The sequence below is a fragment of the Triturus cristatus genome, chromosome 1_1 (genome assembly GCF_964204655.1).
Source record: "Triturus cristatus chromosome 1_1, aTriCri1.1, whole genome shotgun sequence".
Classification (NCBI taxonomy): Eukaryota; Metazoa; Chordata; class Amphibia; order Caudata; family Salamandridae; genus Triturus; species Triturus cristatus.
The window spans coordinates 135,752,599-135,773,091 of NC_140579.1; the positions used below are offsets into that span (position 1 = coordinate 135,752,599).

Consider the following 20,493-nt stretch of genomic DNA (forward strand, 5'->3'; position numbering starts at 1 on the left):
GCAGTGCACACTTCTTTCAGTCTTCACTGAATAAAGCAGTGCACACTTCTTTCAGTCTTCACTGAATAAAGCAGTGCACACTTCTTTCAGTCGTCACTGAATAAAGCAGTGCACACTTCTTTCAGTCGTCACTGAATAAAGCAGTGCACACTTCCTTCAGTCGTCACTGAATAAAGCAGTGAACACTTCTTTCAGTCGTCACTGAATAAAGCAGTGCACACATCTTTCAGTCACTGAATAAAGCAGTGCACGCATCTTTCAGTCGTCACTGAATAAAGCAGTGCACATATCTTTCAGTCACTGAATAAAGCAGTGCACGCATCTTTCATTCGTCACTGAATAAAGCAGTGCACACTTCTTTCAGTCTTAACTGAAAAAAGCAGTGCACACTTCCTTCAGTCGTCACTGAATAAAGCAGTGCACACTTCTTTCAGTCTTCACTGAATAAAGCAGTGCACACTTCCTTCAGTCGTCACTGAATAAAGCAGTGCACACTTCTTTCAGTCTTCACTGAATAAAGCAGTGCACACTTCCTTCAGTCGTCACTGAATAAAGCAGTGCACACTTCCTTCAGTCGTCAGTGAATAAAGCAGTGCACACTTCCTTCAGTCGTCAGTGAATAAAGCAGTGCACACATCTTTCAGTCACTGAATAAAGCAGTGCACGCATCTTTCAGTCGTCACTGAATAAAGCAGTGCACACATCTTTCAGTCACTGAATAAAGCAGTGCACGCATCTTTCATTCGTCACTGAATAAAGCAGTGCACACTTCTTTCAGTCTTAACTGAAAAAAGCAGTGCACACTTCCTTCAGTCGTCACTGAATAAAGCAGTGCACACTTCTTTCAGTCTTCACTGAATAAAGCAGTGCACACTTCCTTCAGTCGTCACTGAATAAAGCAGTGCACACTTCTTTCAGTCTTCACTGAATAAAGCAGTGCACACTTCCTTCAGTCGTCACTGAAAAAAGCAGTGCACACTTCCTTCAGTCGTCACTGAATAAAGCAGTGCACACTTCTTTCAGTCTTCACTGAATAAAGCAGTGCACACTTCCTTCAGTCGTCACTGAATAAAGCAGTGCACACTTCCTTCAGTCGTCACTGAATAAAGCAGTGCACACTTCTTTCAGTCTTCACTGAATAAAGCAGTGCACACTTCCTTCAGTCGTCACTGAATAAAGCAGTGCACACTTCTTTCAGTCTTCACTGAATAAAGCAGTGCACACTTCCTTCAGTCGTCACTGAATAAAGCAGTGCACACTTCTTTCAGTCTTCACTGAATAAAGCAGTGCACACTTCCTTCAGTCGTCACTGAATAAAGCAGTGCACACTTCTTTCAGTCTTCACTGAATAAAGCAGTGCACACTTCCTTCAGTCGTCAGTGAATAAAGCAGTGCACACTTCCTTCAGTCGTCAGTGAATAAAGCAGTGCACACTTCCTTCAGTCGTCAGTGAATAAAGCAGTGCACACTTCCTTCAGTCGTCACTGAATAAAGCAGTGCACACTTCTTTCAGTCTTCACTGAATAAAGCAGTGCACACCTTCTTTCAGTCTTCACTGAATAAAGCAGTGCACACTTCCTTCAGTCGTCACTGAATAAAGCAGTGCACACTTCTTTCAGTCTTCACTGAATAAAGCAGTGCACACTTCTTTCAGTCGTCACTGAATAAAGCAGTGCACACTTCTTTCAGTCGTCACTGAATAAAGCAGTGCACACTTCCTTCAGTCTTCACTGAATAAAGCAGTGCACACTTCCTTCAGTCATCAGTGAATAAAGCAGTGCACACTTCCTTCAGTCGTCACTGAATAAAGCAGTGCACACTTCTTTCAGTCGTCACTGAATAAAGCAGTGCACACATCTTTCAGTCACTGAATAAAGCAGTGCACGCATCTTTCATTCGTCACTGAATAAAGCAGTGCACACTTCTTTCAGTCTTAACTGAAAAAAGCAGTGCACACTTCCTTCAGTCGTCACTGAATAAAGCAGTGCACGCATCTTTCATTCGTCACTGAATAAAGCAGTGCACACTTCTTTCAGTCTTCACTGAATAAAGCAGTGCACACTTCCTTCAGTCGTCACTGAATAAAGCAGTGCACACTTCTTTCAGTCTTCACTGAATAAAGCAGTGCACACTTCCTTCAGTCGTCACTGAATAAAGCAGTGCACACTTCTTTCAGTCTTCACTGAATAAAGCAGTGCACACTTCCTTCAGTCATCAGTGAATAAAGCAGTGCACACTTCCTTCAGTCGTCAGTGAATAAAGCAGTGCACACTTCCTTCAGTCGTCAGTGAATAAAGCAGTGCACACTTCCTTCAGTCGTCACTGAATAAAGCAGTGCACACTTCTTTCAGTCTTCACTGAATAAAGCAGTGCACACTTCTTTCAGTCTTCACTGAATAAAGCAGTGCACACTTCCTTCAGTCGTCACTGAATAAAGCAGTGCACACTTCTTTCAGTCTTCACTGAATAAAGCAGTGCACACTTCTTTCAGTCTTCACTGAATAAAGCAGTGCACACTTCTTTCAGTCGTCACTGAATAAAGCAGTGCACACTTCTTTCAGTCGTCACTGAATAAAGCAGTGCACACTTCCTTCAGTCGTCACTGAATAAAGCAGTGAACACTTCTTTCAGTCGTCACTGAATAAAGCAGTGCACACATCTTTCAGTCACTGAATAAAGCAGTGCACGCATCTTTCAGTCGTCACTGAATAAAGCAGTGCACACATCTTTCAGTCACTGAATAAAGCAGTGCACGCATCTTTCATTCGTCACTGAATAAAGCAGTGCACACTTCTTTCAGTCTTAACTGAAAAAAGCAGTGCACACTTCCTTCAGTCGTCACTGAATAAAGCAGTGCACACTTCTTTCAGTCTTCACTGAATAAAGCAGTGCACACTTCCTTCAGTCGTCACTGAATAAAGCAGTGCACACTTCTTTCAGTCTTCACTGAATAAAGCAGTGCACACTTCCTTCAGTCGTCACTGAATAAAGCAGTGCACACTTCCTTCAGTCGTCAGTGAATAAAGCAGTGCACACTTCCTTCAGTCGTCAGTGAATAAAGCAGTGCACACATCTTTCAGTCACTGAATAAAGCAGTGCACGCATCTTTCAGTCGTCACTGAATAAAGCAGTGCACACATCTTTCAGTCACTGAATAAAGCAGTGCACGCATCTTTCATTCGTCACTGAATAAAGCAGTGCACACTTCTTTCAGTCTTAACTGAAAAAAGCAGTGCACACTTCCTTCAGTCGTCACTGAATAAAGCAGTGCACACTTCTTTCAGTCTTCACTGAATAAAGCAGTGCACACTTCCTTCAGTCGTCACTGAATAAAGCAGTGCACACTTCTTTCAGTCTTCACTGAATAAAGCAGTGCACACTTCCTTCAGTCGTCACTGAATAAAGCAGTGCACACTTCCTTCAGTCGTCAGTGAATAAAGCAGTGCACACTTCCTTCAGTCGTCAGTGAATAAAGCAGTGCACACATCTTTCAGTCGTCACTGAATAAAGCAGTGCACACTTCCTTGAGTCGTCACTAAATAAAGCAGTGCACACATGTTTCTGCTGAAGGCAGACCTAAGTGCACATTCCTTTTAAATACTGAATTCCTCAGTCTACATTCCTTTTCTTTACTTAAACGTGAAGGCAGCACAGGAATCAGTAAGATGGGGAGGGGGGGGAGCTTGAGATTTTCCTTCAGTCACACTGGCATATCATGTTAATCATTATATGGGAAGCAGCACAAGGGGGCTCTAAGGCCACATGAAAGGAAATGGAGCACAGATCGTTAGGGGTATTTAAAACACAACATTGTGAAAAATAACCATGTTTTAAGGCCTTCAAAACAGAGACGAGAATGTGTGTGCATGTGTTTTTGTCTGAGTAAGTATTTAAAAATCCCATGTGAAATCGAACAGACATCTTTCTAAACCCAAGTGAAAGCTCTTCCACCGATTTTTAAAATAATACATTAGGGGGCTGTAACACCCCAAACACCCCACCCCCTCCCCCCCGTGAAGCTACGCCCCTGAAGATGTCGGCAACATCAAATTAGACGCTCCAAAACTTAGTTTGAAGACCACTGTCCATTTTCTTGTCCAGTGGGACCGATGGAGGACAATCCTCTGGATTCAAAGATGATATCCCGATTAATGGGGTCAGAACTGATCCACTCTTGATGTGCTGAGCGAGGACAGTGTCTGCTTCTTCCAGAATGTAGGACTTTTGGAGGAATCTTGAAATCTTGATCCCGCTCTTTCAACCCTTGGAAAATCGCATCCTTGATCTTGGGGTGAAGCGGGAGGGCTCCCGCTGTAGGCTTAGCATATTGTATTTTATTGAACGCTACTCCGGAACCCAAAAAGGATTAGTGGTGAAATAGTAGCGGAAATATGAATTAGTTTGAGCGGTGGACATGTGAGCCTGTTAGCTGGATTGGATAGGATAATGGAGGGATAGAAGACGGACGAGTCTAGAAAGTGTTTATTGGGAGATCATCGTAGTAGGAGGAAGTTTGGGATGACTATAAGGAGAGATGGTGGAGGGAAGAGTCTCTAGAAATGGAATAGGGAGACTGGGGAAACAGGCCTTTAGCGCCCTCCTCTTGAGGTGGATCGAAGCTCAACTTGCCCCTGACATGCAGCAAAATGGACGCCAGATCATCTCTGGGAATATAATTGCACCCGAGGTGCTAGCCTTACCGAGGCAGACTCACTAGCAGACTCTGCATCCAAACCCTATCTTTCCTTTTCCCTGCTTTCTTGGACTTATGAGGTGTTGTGGCCAAGGCCTGTACAACAGCCATATCGATCCTAGGCTGGACGTGCCCGGCTGTTAGCCTCTTCGGGCTACAAAGATAACGAGATCCCGAACCCCTTTGTCCGTGGTGCAAAGTTTCACCTCTGTCCTCAGATGAAGGAGAATGTGAACTTCTAAGATCTTTTCTCCCCTCCATTATTACATTTAAGTGCAAGAACCCATGAACGGGACCCCTTAATACTCTCTTGAGAACTAGATGCCCAGATCATTATGAGCAGGGACACTGGGATTATGCGAATGTGCAGCTGCGGCGATTTTCGCATAATAGTAGATTTATCACATTTGCCACATAATCCATCATCTTCTGCATAATCTACAGATTTAAACCACCCCCAAAAATTGCTTCTCGCTCAAACAGTTCAAGAGTTAGTAAAACACAGCGACACGTGTTGCTGCGCAATTGTAGGCCCTCTACAAAGGTGGACTGGCCACCTTTCTAATACGTATTGGCCTGTAAGGGTGTTAAACTGGTACTAATGAGGTACAACTAAAGCCCAGACACTTAAGCGGGATAATCACGAAGTAATAAAGTGATAAGCAAGTACAGTCCCTGGAGAGATGCTGACCCCTCGAACCAGGAAGTAATGGCCCTGCTGCCAATATTACACCATGAATCTTGTACGGTAACCTCTGCTTATTTTATTTATGCATTATTATATAGCGCTGACATTCCCCAAAGATGTTTGAGTGCTTTGCAATAGAAAAGGAAGATTACATAAGGTGCATGAGTATCATTACATGGGCCACAGCGTTACATTGGTCCACAAGTCTGGTAATAGTAACAGGCGTCCCAGACTTAACGCAACAGTTAGAAGAATACGTATTACAAGTACAGCAGTTGGTTGAATCTGGGGGGGTGTAGCTAAAATGTCTGAAATAGAAGAGCTTTCAATTTGGTTTTAAAGATAGCAATTGAAGTGTGGTGAGTAAGTCTGCATAGCTTGTACAACAATTGCCTGAACCCACAAACTATTGTAAATTATTGTTTGTGAAGGATTGATAAAGACTGAATAGCTTTTTTTTGTTGCAGTTATTTATAGCGTGAACTCGATCCAAAGGTATTGGAGCGCTTAACATGAGCACCAGTTACGTTGCACAAGGACACATTCACTTTTTGTAGGCACGGGGAGATTAAGTAATTTGCTCGGAATCACAGTATGTTGAGCAGATGCCGAGACTCGAACCTGGTTCCCCAGTTCCAAAGTCAGAAGCTCTGCCTTAATGCTGCAACTAGATCAACTTGTGTTGCCATTTTCTTTCAGGTCACTACACTTGTGGCACTCTCCTCTTCCCCTCCACCATCCTCACATCACCCTCTCCATTTCATGACTATGTCGACCAAATGAGTGAAAATTGGAGCCAACTGCTTCAAGATCATTTACCACCCCACCCCCAATTTGACCAAAGCATCAATAAAAAGGCTCAAACATAACACCCTTGAACAATTTCCTGATTCCCTTTTCGTTGTCCAATACCATATTTGTCAATATGGGAGGCTCAAAAATGACCTAATTTTCTTCACCTAGAACATCTCATCCTGGACCATTATCTTCAACAACTCCCTCAACGTTACTTCCTCCTCCTCAATCCCACATGGGCACCAACTAAAAATCACCTCTTCAGCTTGTTTCAATGGCTCACTCACTATCTCACTCTATAACAACGGCATGGTCTTGATTCAAGCTAAAGACACTTGTCTCTCTCTTTTCGGCCACCTACTTCCATCCCTGCACCCCATCCCTGGCAATTTGATCCCTCCAGATTCTTCAACTAACTCCTCCTTCAATTCTCTCTTGTCTCCCCTGACCCACCAGGACACCAGAAGGCAGTTCTCCAACTGGAACATTACCCTCAACACACCAGCCCAGCCAATGACCAGCAATTTACCCCTCTGTACCATCCTGGCAGGTGCCAACAATGGTTAGACCAGTACCCGACCCCTTAATAGAAGGCAGCACAGAAGGGAACACAGGGGCTATTGCAGAGGGTAGAACTCAGCCGGATGTATATATCTCCAGATGGCCAATGCTGGTAAAAAGGCGGGGGAGTCTCTTTTGGCCAAAATACCAGACCCTTAGATACTCTCATAAAAGACCTTCTCATATACATAGAAGAAAGAAGGTACTAAATAAAGAGAAGGGCAAGGAACTGCAGACTAGGGAACAAACTTATGGAAATAAAACACTGCTAGAGAATAAAAGGAGAAGAAGCCGTATAGAGAGACAACTTGGGTCTGTAGGAGTAGATGTTAAAGCAGAAGGGAGAGAGGTTCCGCAAAAATGCTCCCGTAAACCATGTAGAGAGGTTAAGAGCTTAAAAATGTATGGTAATCAGCTAGCTAGGCAAGATTCTTCTAGAAATTTAAGAAAGTAGAACCAACACACCAGTGGGATTGGGACTCAAAAGGTTCCTCAGAAAATAAGAACAAAATGTGGATCTATTTTAAACCCGCTGATCAAGAGATGGGGAGGAAAAAACAAAGGAAGATTGCCCCTTTAAATCGTTCCCAACTCTTATTTTCCTTTGCAAAATGTCCAAGTCTAAAAGAAATTGGTACAAAAGACCTGAGACAGGTAGGGTTCAGTAGAAGCAATAAAGGCGTAGAATACACAAAAGTCCAAGTCTATTCAGGTCTGGTTAAGGCAGCTATTCGGAAAGCTGAGAAGGAGATTTTAAAAGAGGGTATAAAGATAATGCCGGAAGTAGAAGTAGAAAAGGGGAAACAGCGAGAGAGAGACTTTATGAGTTTCCATGCAGGGTTGGGGGCAAGGCAGGTAAAGTTAGTTGCAGGGGGGCGAGGTGAGAAGAAAAATATTACCATAGCAGTAGAAAACCGGGAGTCCTATAAAAGCTGGGGCAATTGGTGCTCGGATAATAGTATTCTAAGTACTTCTACATGGGGCCTTAGTGAAATCGATTAGGACACCGAGCTACCGCATAGTCTGAGAATAATATCTTGGAACATAAACGGGGCTGGGAGGACAAACAAAGGTGGACAATTTAAATCAAGTAGCAAAGCAAGTAGTTTAAGGGTTTGTTCAAATACATAAACCAGCCAGAAAAATAAAAAGATTTGGACGACCGTCGGGTGGGATCATGACTCTCATTTCAACCAGGCTCGTGAAAGAGGTAAAGTTAATTAGCACATTATGTAAATGGGTGCTGGGTTGTAAAGTATCCCATTTGGACATTGAAGGGAAGGAGGAGAATTTGATTATTATAAATGTATATATCCAATGGAGCTCTCAAAAAGAATATGATACAGAAATGGGGCTCTTTAAAAAGGATATAGTTAATTTAAATGAAATGTATGGAACAGATGAAATGGTGATAATGGGCGATTTTAATCCCAAACTAAATTATGAAAAGTTAGATTACTGGTTTGAGGAAATCTTGAGCTCTTATAATATAGGGTCAGCAAAATTTCCCAAGTGTGTAACTAATAACCAGGATGAAGCATTAGGGAAGTTCCTGGGATCTATGGGTTAACTATGCTTAAATGGTAGACTGGACCTAGACCGTCCAGCAACACAGACTTTTAGAGTAGGTAGACAACAGTGCCCTATAGATTATATTTTTGTCCCGGCTTGGAACTTTGAATTGGTTAAAAAGTTCCGGATAAGTAAGCATAAGGATAGCGACAATAATCCTTTGTATTGCGAATATTTAAGGAGTGATAAGCCCATGTGAGAGAGTGATCCCCCAAAATGTGGAATATCCCAAGCGCCTTATTACAAAGTTGACAGAACAATATGTGAAGAAATTAGAAAATTTTCAACAAAACGTAAAGAAGGACAGCGCTGTAGGGCAGCAGGTAGAATGGTACGAGGATAAAATAGTACAGGCTGTTCATTGCCTCAGAGTGCATTTAAACGATAAGAAACAGGGTAAGGTAAAAATACAACATAGCCAAGGAAGGCAACCAAGGTGGTTTAATCTCGCATGTAGGAACAAACAAGCATTTACAATGCAATGGTCTCGGCATTGTTAATGTTAGAGCTATTGGTATTACTCATGACATTGTTTTTGTTTTTGTTTTTAAAACATTGAAAGAAACAGCATTGTTATTTACAATGTCAATAGCTTAATCTCTATTGGCATTGTAATCGCCAATTATACAGAAATGTTACTTAGAGAAGCAACCGACAGTCCCTAATTCAGATATTACATTCAAGCAGAGAACACTTCACTTTTGAAGCAACAACCCGTGCAATGTTCGACTGCTGGACAGACAGGGAAGAGAAGTACTTTATTTGAGGCGGTGGAGAGGGGCAGGCACCCAGGAGCATTTCAAAGCGTGAAAGGTTGAGAGAACGCTGCTTGGTTGTAGCAGGAAGCAGAGAGGAGAGAGCATAACTGTTCCTCGACTCACCAAATCTACACCCAGGTGTGCTTTTCTGAGGGCCTTCTTTCGAGTTTCAGACGCTAGAGCGCTGCGAGTTATCATCTCTGTGCATTCCCTTGCGGAGTAGATGTTGCCATGGAGTACTAAATCACTCCATTAATTCATTAATCAATTACGTTTTCCAAACGAGTTTACAAACGGTTAGAGTTAACGCTCCCAGCGCGTGCCCTGCTCGGCCGGAAGCTTGCCGAATTAGCTTCTATAAATACGCTGTCAATTCAAAATGTCAGCACATTCTGTGCCTTGTTAGTACTTCTGTGCAAAATATTGGGTCGCTTAATCAGTTCAGCATATTTTCTAAGAATGAGGACAGGGAGCAAAGTGATACCTCTTGCAGTGCAGGAAATAGCTTAGAGGGTTATGCGAATGCTGCAGAGATCAGTGAAGTGGCACCTGTAGAGCAATAAATGGGGGGAGATGTAGTCTAACCGCCTGAGCAGCTGACTTTGGAATTTAGGAAGCAGAAAGGGAGTCACATTGAAATAAATAGGGGTGCACGAAATTTGCGCCGTGTGTGTAATTACGCAGAACAAAATAGTCAGTCAGTCAAAAAGCTTTATTATCGGTTAAAAACCATAAAAGCGAAGAATACATAATTACATACGACAACCAATTGATCACCAATGAGCAGCAATACAAAGTGTACATAATTAAACAATACACCTAGAACAATAAATAGTATTTAAAATAATAAAAACAGATAAAAACAGGCCACTCAAAGTGGTATTAAAATTCCCTAGTAAATGCAGAAGGGTACTGACAGTTAAACAGTTAGTGCAGCTTTCTCCATAAGTTTGGCTCCTCTAGAGCACCACATAGAGAACAAGAATCTGGAGGTCGAAAACACAGTCAACGGGGTAGAGTCATATTTCAGCAATCTAAACACAACCGCGTAATCCCTGAAGCCCCTGGACTTGCATAACTGTAAGATTCATTTGGCTCTAGCCGTGGAGTATGAGGAGCAGAAGAGCACAACGTGCAGATCTGTCTCTTCGGCGTATTCTCACCCCGGACATAGGCTAGATGCACAATGAGCCATTGGCCACTTGTTTGTTACTGCCCTCACTGGGAGAGATCCATGTCGGAATTGGATATATAATTTCTTCGCCAGTGGGGGCTGAATGTCGTCCAAGAGTTTCTCAAATTGGTACCTGTCCTTGACTTCGAGAAAGCTACTGGACAACCTACCCAACGATGGTCTTGATGCCATCTGTTCCAATCGGAAATAGTTGAGTGCTTTGACCAGCGCCCTCTTGGGAGTCGTAACAGAGGAGAGTGCGGGGGCAAGCCACAGATCTCCATTCCCCAGGGCCAGGCATAGATCTTTAACATGCTTTAACCCCTTCCCCGCTCATGACGGAGCCGCTCCGTCATGAGCCACGGTTGCCGTGTGCTCATGACGGAACGGTTCCGTCATGACACGCCCGTTGGCGGCCGCTCCGCCTACGCGGCGCTGTTTCCCCGCCTGTGCGGGGGGACAATGCAACTGGGCGGAGTCATGACGGAACCGTTCCGTCATGAGCACAGCCCAACCGTGGCTCATGACGGAGCGGCTCCGTCATGAGCACAGTGCCACCGCGCTGCCCCCCCGCACCCCCCAGCACTGCGGCGGAATGTTCGCCGCAGCGAAGGGGTTAACCAAGGGATTTTTCCCACACCCCTTAGCGTCAATAGATGACTAAGTTCCTCCTGATAACTTAAGAGCTCAGGTGTGGACCAGAGTCTCCTCCAGTACAATAGGGGACGGTTAGGGATAACTTCAAGTATGGGGACCAGACCCAAGTCAAGGCGTAGCGGGATCAGCGGTGTGCTCTGTGGGAGTCTCAGCAGACGCCTGATGAAACTATTCTCAGGGATAGAGAGCGAGGAGGCAGTGGCGTGGCCCCATAGCTCTACACCGTAGAGCGCCCCACCTCTTGCTTGTGCTTTATAGATTTCTACTGGAGGTCCCTCAATTTTGGATGTGCACTCATTATGTACCTTTAGAATACCTCTCCCTGGTTGGGCCAGCTTCATAGTTGCCTTGGCTATATGTCTATAATCTGTTATTTAGCACTATATTTGGAGGCAAAATGCGCAAGGGCACATAATATGCTCAAAAAAAGTGCAAAAAAGAAAGCAATGTGAACAGCTGCATGCGGTCTGTGGGTCCCGAGAGTTAGAGGTATGTTTTAATGTGAATGGCATGTTTGAGGTACATTTTTACAAAAAGAAAATGGTGCAATTATTATGCTAAGTGGTGCAATGTTGTAATTTACCATAACAAACTATTCTAGAAATCCCAAAAGGACATCAACTACGCCAACAAAGTTTACATTTTGCCCAGGCCTAATAAAGTAATTGCTTTGGATTACACAATTTGGTCAAGTGGAGAAGCTGAGATTGATCCAAGCTTCCTGATTTCATCCTCTGCAATTCAGCCATTAGATTGTCTGTCCTTCTCTCTCCCGTTTGCGTTGAATGATTTGAGGATATACGCCAGGGCATTGTGTTAACTGAATGCATGCCATTACCTAAAGACAAGTCTAAGGGGGGCCATGGATGGAGGTCAGCTGTAGACTTTGTCTCTGTGCCCACAGTGCGCAGGCTTTATGAATTTGTAAATACCCCCGCGGGGGGCAAGGGGTGCAGGTCCGGTGAGCTGATCGTCAAGGCCGTGTAGAGTGCTGTGAAAGCGCTCGGAAAGCGCCATAATGTTAATCTTGTTTCCAAGTTCGCTATGGACCGAAAACTATTAGCTTAACATCCTTCTCCGACCACTTTCGCAGCACTCTGCAGGTCTCCACTGCCGGCCCATCCGCAGGGTCGAGAGGCACGAGACTGAGTTGGGAGCCGGAACAGCAGGTCACATGAAGGACTAGCTCGTTCTCGGCTCAGTAGTCCAAGAGGGCCTGGAGTGGGCCCGGGCTACAATTTCCACGGTGGGCTGGCGCCTTGGAGGCTGTTTTCTGAGGGCAGAGGCTGTTCCTGTCACTTACTTCAGCATCCCATGGTAATTACAGGGGAGAGGGAGATTGTGAGAACGAGAACGCAGTGCTGCTTTGAACATTCTTGCCAGGGCTGCTTTTGGTTCTCAGACCGGCCCTGACCTCGAGCTGAGCCAGAGCCACGCATGTGAGATCCACCTACTTTAGAGAGTCACGTGTAATTTACTCCCCAGTCCTCATATCGGAAGCTGGCGCAGCTACCCCAAGCTGTGCCAATCCAGCCTCACGTTATATTTCAAGTCCCGACCTTTTCTTTTTCAAATAATTAGTATCAAGTGTGTTATTCCTTAGATTTAACTAAAGCAACTCTTGACTACAACTCCCAGAATACACTTTGTTACCAAATTAAATCCCAGGTCTCAATATATAGTGTTAGAGGCGCAGCTAGAGACAAATTTCAGTGGGAAGTTAAGAGAAAATTTCGGGATTGGGGGGCTAATTCTTCGAGGGGTGTCTAGTTCTTCAAGCAATAGGCAGAGTGGAGCTGCAGGGGCTCTAAAAAGGGGTGAAAGACCACAGAGCCTCATTCACAAGCAAATGATCTTTGAAAGACCTGTGAAGTACTCAGGTGCGGCTGTGTGTGTGCCGGGGAAGCTGTCTCAGCCCGGGCTGCCAAACGGGGGGCGGGGGAGGATGGGGTTTGAAGCCCTTTGAGCCCAATGGGCGTTGCGTGCCTGCATACTGTACTAATGAAACGAAGACATCAGGCAACCCTATGTAAGATGAAGCCCGGATATCTGCAGATTTTTTTTCCTTCCGAAGTTGATGAGTACCACCAAGTGGATTACATGACAAAGTTGGTAACTCACAAGCAGGATACATTACGCGGCTTGGGTTTGAGTGGAGGCCTTTTTTCCTGCAGGAAGAGTCGAGATCGAAAGGAGGCCTCGTGGCTCTCAGCCACTCACAAGAGAGGTGCAGCTTCTCTCAATGTTCCTTCGCCATGCAGATCCCGAGCATTGTCATTTCTCGGGAATATCGGGCCATCTGCGTCCTTAGGGGAAAGCAAAGGACTGTACACCACCTGATAACGACTGAAATGTCTGATAACTGGTGTAATGTTGGGCCTGGGTGTCACGGAGTACAGTACAGTGTGCTTAGCACCCCCCCCCACCCCCTCCCCCTCCCATATGCTCAGCGCATGCGCATTGTCAAAGGATCAAACCGCGATACAGCACTTTCATTATAACACAGTGCCCGGACATAGCATGCACTTTGCACTAGATAAGAAGAAAACACTCATGAATACATCCATAGCTTCTTGCACGGTATGGGTTTCTTTGCCAATCCTCGGTGCCTCGCGTGCGTGAACAGAATGCGCCTTTCCTCCTCAGTTCCCACAAGGTAAACTATAGCTCGCGTGTCTTTGCGCTACCCCCAAGAAGCCACGGGTACCTGCCATGCGGAGCCCAGCAACAAGAAAGGGCAGCTGGAGAGGGCGTCGGGGTTTGAGGTGCACCTCGGTGGTCTGCAGTTCCCTGTCCCTCCGGGCGCGTCCTTGAGGGCTGGAACAGCAAGAGCCGAGGTCTGCTCACCCCTCGTCCTATGTTGGGACCGGATGTGTGCTCCAAGGAAACCGGGCAGGGACATACACCAGTCCGTGCACTGACTGACAGCCACTTACACAGCATAAGTGAAGAGACTGACTAACAACCACGCCGCCCAAAAGAGAAGCGCGGGAACTGGCTGGCAGCCATGCAGCCAAACAGAAAAGTGCAGAGTGACTCACAGCCATGCCACCGAATAGAGTAGTGCGGGGAATGACAAAGCCACACAGCCGAGCCGGACTGCGGTGCGAGGCGCAGCGCGGCCTCGTGAGTGTGGAGGGCTTGTGTCAGCTCTGCAGCTCCGGAGAGCTCGCTTTGCTGAATCTGCTTCTTAAAATGGAGTCTGAGAACCTATAAATACCGGCCCGAAGCGTTCGGCCGGCTGGGGAATGAACCCCGGGATCCCCCACACCCCACCGGCAGAGGGCTGTCTGCCTGCGGGGCACGTCTCCACAACAAAAGGTGCCGCCGCTGCCACACCCCAGGGGCCCGCCTCCGGCAGTGACTCACCCAAGACTCACCCAGCGGACCTCGCAGAGCGGGGCAGCGGCATCAGTCCCATGGAGCCTTGCAAATTACAGCAGGAAAACAGCACGGAGCGGCGAAGAGTGCTGACCTGCACACCGAGGTGAGGGCGGCCAGCAAGCGGGAGCTCGAGAAATCCACTGAGAGGCTCGCGGTCGTCGCCTCCGAGGCTGCCAAGCAGAAGAGCAGCTCCGTCATCGCCCCCAGAAACACGGTGACTAGCAAACTCCACATGTAAGTCTGTCCACCCAGCTGCATGATCGTTTCAGGCGCTTTGAGCAGAATGTGTATTTTGTTGAGTAAGAGTTGCCCATGTGTGGAAACACAGAACGCTGAAAGTAACAAAAAATCAATCGCAGGCTTCGGTAGCCGAGACCTAATAAACACGAGAACATCCCTGTAAAAAAAAAAAAATACAAACACGCCCACCAGTGTAAAAGGGACGGGGCTTTAAAAAGAGAAAGAAGCGAAAAAACACGCCCCGAATCCAAAAAAGACAGGGCTTGTTTCGACAGACAAAGCTCTTCTCCAATGGCGGACCAGCATTTAAGAGACCAGCCAATGGAGAAGAGGGACGGGTTCAAGCCCCACTACTGAAAAACATTAAATCTCGCAAGCGAGACTGCGCAAGCGCAGCCTTCGCTAGCCGAGACCTAAAAAAGGGCCATTCGGAAAATAGAGCGGTGCCAGAGAAAATGTTATGAAGGTGGGAACTTAGAGATTCTGCTCAACTTGAAGGAAGAATATAAATCCTTAGTAAAGAAGCAGAAAAGGATTTTTCGGGAAAAATGTTGGGAAAACCTCCTCGAAACAATTGAAACTAAAAATATAAAAGGGTTCTGGAGGCTGATACAGGACGCCGCAGGAAGGACTCCGGGAAATATGAGCTGTGTGGTGGAAGAGGCAGCATGGGTAAATTACTTTGGAAAATTATATAAAGCAAATAAGAACTTGGAAATAAATAAGGAAAAATCCATCTGGACAGTATCCGTAGATGAGTTAAAACCAGCCTTTAATATAGAAAAAGTAAAAGAAACAATCAAGAAGCTGAATTTATCTCGTGCAGCTGGACCTGATAATCTCCCAGCCATAATAATTAAACCGCAAGTAGATTGGTGGGCAGGATTCCTATCCCATTGGTTTATGGCCATTTTAGATTCAGGTTGTATTCCAAAAACCTGGAGAGGGTCAGGCGCGCAACACCCATTGAACTCAAAGGGCTTCAGCCCCCCCCCTTCGTGTGTGGCAGCCCGGGATGATAAAGCTTCCCGGGAACACACACAGCCGCACCCGAGCACTTCACAGGTCTTTAAAAGACCATTTGCATGTTGATGAGGCCTCGCTGTTGTTTCACCCCTTCTAAGAGCCCCTGCAGCTCCACGCTGCCTATTGCTTAAAGATTCAGCCCCCCCACCCCCGAAATTGTTTCTTAACCCCCCCCCCGAAATTTGGCTCTAGTTGCGCCTCTGGAGAGGGTCAATAATTAGACCACTACACAAAAAGGGCGATAGGAAGGATCCAATGAACTACAGGTTAATTAACTTATTGGACATTGGAGAAAAGGTATTTTCGAAAATAATCCTTGGTAGATTAAAGGAATGGGTAGAGCGGTGGTCGATAGTCCCAATAGAACAGGGAGGTTTTAAGGAAGGACATTCGACTATTGACCACTGCTTTGCCTTGTGGGCTGTGGCGCGGAAGTCCATGGAGCAGCAGGGCAAGCTCTATTGCTGTTTCGTGGACTTTCGCGCAGCTTTTGATTTGGTGGATAGGGAGTGTTTGTGGGAGACCGTTGAATAATTAGGAGGTCCCACCAGATCTTTTGATGGTGATTCAGGAGCTACACAGCCATAATTGGGCACAAGTAATTAAAGATACATCTGGCGGCCTAACACCAGAAATAGCAATAAATAATGGACTTAGGCAAGGTTGTGTTTTGGCCCCGCTTCTGTTTGCCATATTCCTAGCAGATCGGCCCGCTACTCTGGGTTCTGCTACAGGTGCAAGCCCGAAAGTAAACGGAAGGCACCTGTCCTGTTTTCTGTATGCCGACGATCTAGTAATATTGGACCAAACTGAGGTGGGTCTACAAAGAAAGCTGAATAGTTTCAGCGCACACTGTACGGCAAAACGACTAACAGTAAACATGGACAAAACAAAGATTCTGTGCTTCGGGAAGAGGAATACGAAGTGTAAGTGGTATCTGGGTCAAGCCAAACTAGATATTGTAAATGAATATAAATATCTTGGAATATGGTTTACAAATTCTATGAAGTGGGGTATGCACCTTGAGGCACAGAAAGTAAAAGCACAGCTGGCGGTATGCGGGTTGAAAAGATTCGATCAAAGTTATGGTGATATGTCCCATAAACCTCTATTGACGGCCTATAAAGCAATGATTCCCCCACAACTCCAATATGGTTCAGAAATCTCCTGTATCGATGGTAAAAGCTCCTGGGACAAAGAGGAAGGGAAATGCCTAAAATCTTTATTGTCCCTGCCAAGCTCAGCAATGATTCAAGCTATTAGACTGGAAGCAGGGCTGATAGCGTGGAATATTCAGGTGCAACAAGGTTTACTCAGATTATGGAATCGTCTGGGTCATGAGGAGGTCACAAAGGTATCTCAACGGTGTTTGAAAGAGATCAAAGTTAGTGAGCTAAAATGGGCTAAAACCACAAGAAGCAAACTTCAAACTATCTGCGACCACCTGAAGGTGAAAATAGATCCGAAGACATTACTAATCAATGTAACAAAGAGTGTACTCAAATTGCAGGGAAAAGAACTGTCAAGAGAAATAGGCCGGGAGTGTTTGAGTAAGAAAGATTCTGTAAAATTTATGAGCAAAAGTTGGGAGAAAGTTATAAGCTATCCCTATTTAGATATATTACCAAATCAATGGGTAAGAAGGGAAGTCTTAAAGATAAGAATTAGAATAAATCCGGCTGTTACAAATAGTGCAATAAAATCAACCTGCACGGTAAATGTATGCGTAGGATGGGGATGAAATGTAACATTTTACACATTTTATTGGATTGTCGAAAATGTTTACATTTACGTAAATTATTTCTTCGCCCGCTCTTTTTAAAGTATAATGTGAAGGTGCGCTTGCAAGCATGGGAGCTTCTTGCGGATATGGAAAATTTAGATACTGCGATAGCCATTGGGAAATATATGCAGGGTGTATATATGTTTCCTAATTCATTAGAGGCATAAGCACAGAAAAAGCGCATCGCTATATAAAATTAAATGTTACTGTTTTTAAAATTTTAGGTATGAAGTTTTAAGGTTTATATGATTTTTTACTGTTGGGAATAAGAATTTTTAATGTGTGTACTGTTTAAATACTTGTGTATGATCTGTAGTTTAAAGACTTAATGGTCTAAATAAACTTTGTGTTTGAACTGAACTGAACCTTTTGTAATTTACTTGGTTTTATTGTCAGGCGCTCTGACACCTTTGGGTAAAGTTCGCGCTGTATAAAACGTCATTAAATAAATAAATAAATCCCCAGCAGTGCGAGTGTGTGTCCCTGAACCCGGCCAGGCCCTACACCAGAGCCAGAGGCATCGCACACACGCCAGGCGGAAGCACAGAGCCAGTTGTGTGTGCAGACAGGAACGGAGGGAGGGTCTCGCCTTGGAGGAAGAGGAGACACAGCAGGTCGAGCCCCGCCCCCTCCTGCGGCCCAGACTGAGACGGTTTCACTTCCAGGGACTTTCCAGAGCTGGAAAAAAGTCCCCAGTGGCCCCTGGCCCTCAGAAGGGGAGGGGTAGTAGGTGTCTGCGGTGGAGCCACGGGATGGGTTTGAGAGTGCAGGGCCAGGGAGGGGATGGGGGGGTTTCATGGTTTGAATCCCGGCTTCTACTTGACACGCTCTGTAATGCAAGGCAGGTCGCGTCTCCTGTGTGTTCTCTGCCAGGGCGGTGCCCAAGTCCAGGATTCAGCAAAGATCCGATCCATCCTCTCGAACTTACCGAGGGTCACACGGGTCAGTCCTGCCATGCAGCCCATTGCAAGGCCCAGCTTTGAAGGTGGGGATATGTCAGAAAAGACACCGTGTGTCAGTAGATGAGCCAAAACCAGCTCCGAGTGTGTCTAGTCTAAAAGCCAAGAATGTACACGGAGCAGGAGAAGAAGGAGCGGGGTCCGGTCTATCGAAAACCGTACTCAGTAAAATACAGGAGTAGGGCCTCAACATACGAGCTCAAAGTGCTTGAGTGCCCCGCAACAGGCACATTAACCCTCTGGGCTATCTCGTATTAATGCATTCCTCATACCTGCACTCACGCTGCTTCAATAACATCTGAAACAATCGGAACCAGTAACCTGTCAACATACTCCGTCCTCTGCAGCAGATGCATTAACCGATCGGGCCACCGTACTACTAAAGTTTAAGAGCCGGCTACTCGGCATACACCGACGAGGGTCTGGTTCTTGAGAGCAAGCCACCCGCCCAAGGGTACAGGGGATGCTCACCGGCAGACCCCCCTCAGCCCTCTCTCAACCCCCCTCAGGTACAGGGGATGCTCACCTGTAGCGAGAGGACATGTGATGACGAGCAGCACCGCCGCAGCCTTCCCCTGCATGGTGTAAAGCGCCTGGGACCACAGATCCGTGCCAGCCCCGGCCCTACATGCCTCTCTGCAGCCCTCACCCCCGATCTCTACCCCAGGGGTGCTCACGCACCTCCTGCCCCCTCCCCCTGGGCCTCCCACAGACACAACAGCGGCAGCCAATGGGCTCCGGCCGTCACCTGTCACCGGGTGAAGCTCTCGGCGGAGGAGCCTAAAGGAGACGGCGAAAGTGAAAGTGAAACGAGATGTGGAAGGTTGAGGCGAGGAGGAGGGAGAGTCAAGCCAGGACACACAAACACGGCCGGGGTGGCCCCTCCCCGAAGCTGGGCTGTAGAAGAATGACTCACTGTCACGGGGAGCGCTGTTTACTGTCCGAGGCTCCGAGCGAGTGTAAGCGTTCACACAGCGCCCAGCACACGGAACAGAACCGCCTCTTTGCGCTGTGATGCGGAATAGAATAGATATCCCTCAAAGGAGAAATGGCACTAATCTTACCCTTTTCTATTAAAGCTTGCTTAGAGGGGTTCTTCTTGGGGAGCTCCTCCCCAGGCTGGAGAATGACTCACTGTCACAGGGGAGCGCTGTTTACTGAGGTTCTGAGGGAGTGTGGGCGTTTACACAGCGCCCAGCTCACTGAACTGAACCGCATCTTGGCGCTGTGATGTGGAATAGATACCCCTTCAAGGAGAAACGGCACCGATCCTACCCTGTTCCATTTAAGCTTGCTTAGAAGGCTTCCTCAGGAGCCCAGCCGCGTCCCCGTCAAGTACGACTGTTCCAGCAAGTGCTGGCTTTTTACCCTGATGCATTCTGGGTCTTGGTGTTTTACTGTTCACAATGCAAACACGGGGCGTGTTAGAGTGCTGCTGGCCAATAAACGGCCGGATAGGAGACTTCTGGGCGGTGTGAGTCATGGGCAGTGTAAGTCGTGACCCGGGCGGCACTGCTCACCACTAACATGTCACTATCCATAGAAAGGTGGATCGGGACATGCATTAACACTTGATGTGATGACGTGTGTAAGAAATTGGGTTATTAGTAGAGAGGGGTAAGTACCCACCTCAAGTAATGATCACAGTCCTGTTAAAATCTGGTTTGCGATGTCAACATAATCGACGCCATCTTGTCCCCTCTCAGGCCCGCTCGCTGAAAACGCGCGACGGCCATTTTAGGCACCATGACCTCTTTGCCGATCGCCAGCGCGTCCCTCTGGCGCTGCGAACATCCCCCCGCGCGCCGGCCACCCCCGCTCTCTCATACATGGGCCATAAATCCTCTCCTTCTGCGCGACCCTGCCATGGACCCACATCCCACGCCTGACCGACACCTTCTTTCATCCCATACATAGTCATACATCCCTTTGATAACCCCCTTCCTCTGCGCCCGATTGTTCGAACCGATCCCAGGCCATCACCTAGCCCTGCGGATGCAGTTTATTGCCCCTACTGTAAGGGAAACACCCCACATCAAAGGGATTACAGAAGATCAAGGCCCCCCACCCCCTGAGACCCGACCAGTCGCACACACCCCCGGGAATTGGCGGAATGTCCAGCTGTGTGATAGCCATCTCCTACTGTGGGTAGGGTGGGGACTTCTACTATAGATATGTGTGGGAACGAGCTCGAAGTGGGGAT

The 20,493-nt window shown here is 46.5% G+C and overlaps 1 protein-coding gene across 2 annotated transcripts in view; it reads right to left on the bottom strand.

Moving 5' to 3' along the window:
- The window catches only part of LOC146869813 (class II histocompatibility antigen, M beta 1 chain-like), a 146,549-nt gene extending 127,599 nt beyond the window's left edge, over positions 1-18,950 (bottom strand). For both annotated transcript variants that reach the window (XM_085618700.1, XM_085618776.1), the window contains exon 1: positions 18,817-18,950. In XM_085618700.1, coding sequence (XP_085474826.1) covers positions 18,817-18,871 — 55 coding nt within the window. In that variant the 5' untranslated portion in view covers positions 18,872-18,950. The remainder of the gene's footprint in view (positions 1-18,816) is intronic.
- Positions 18,951-20,493: the final 1,543 nt, after the last annotated feature.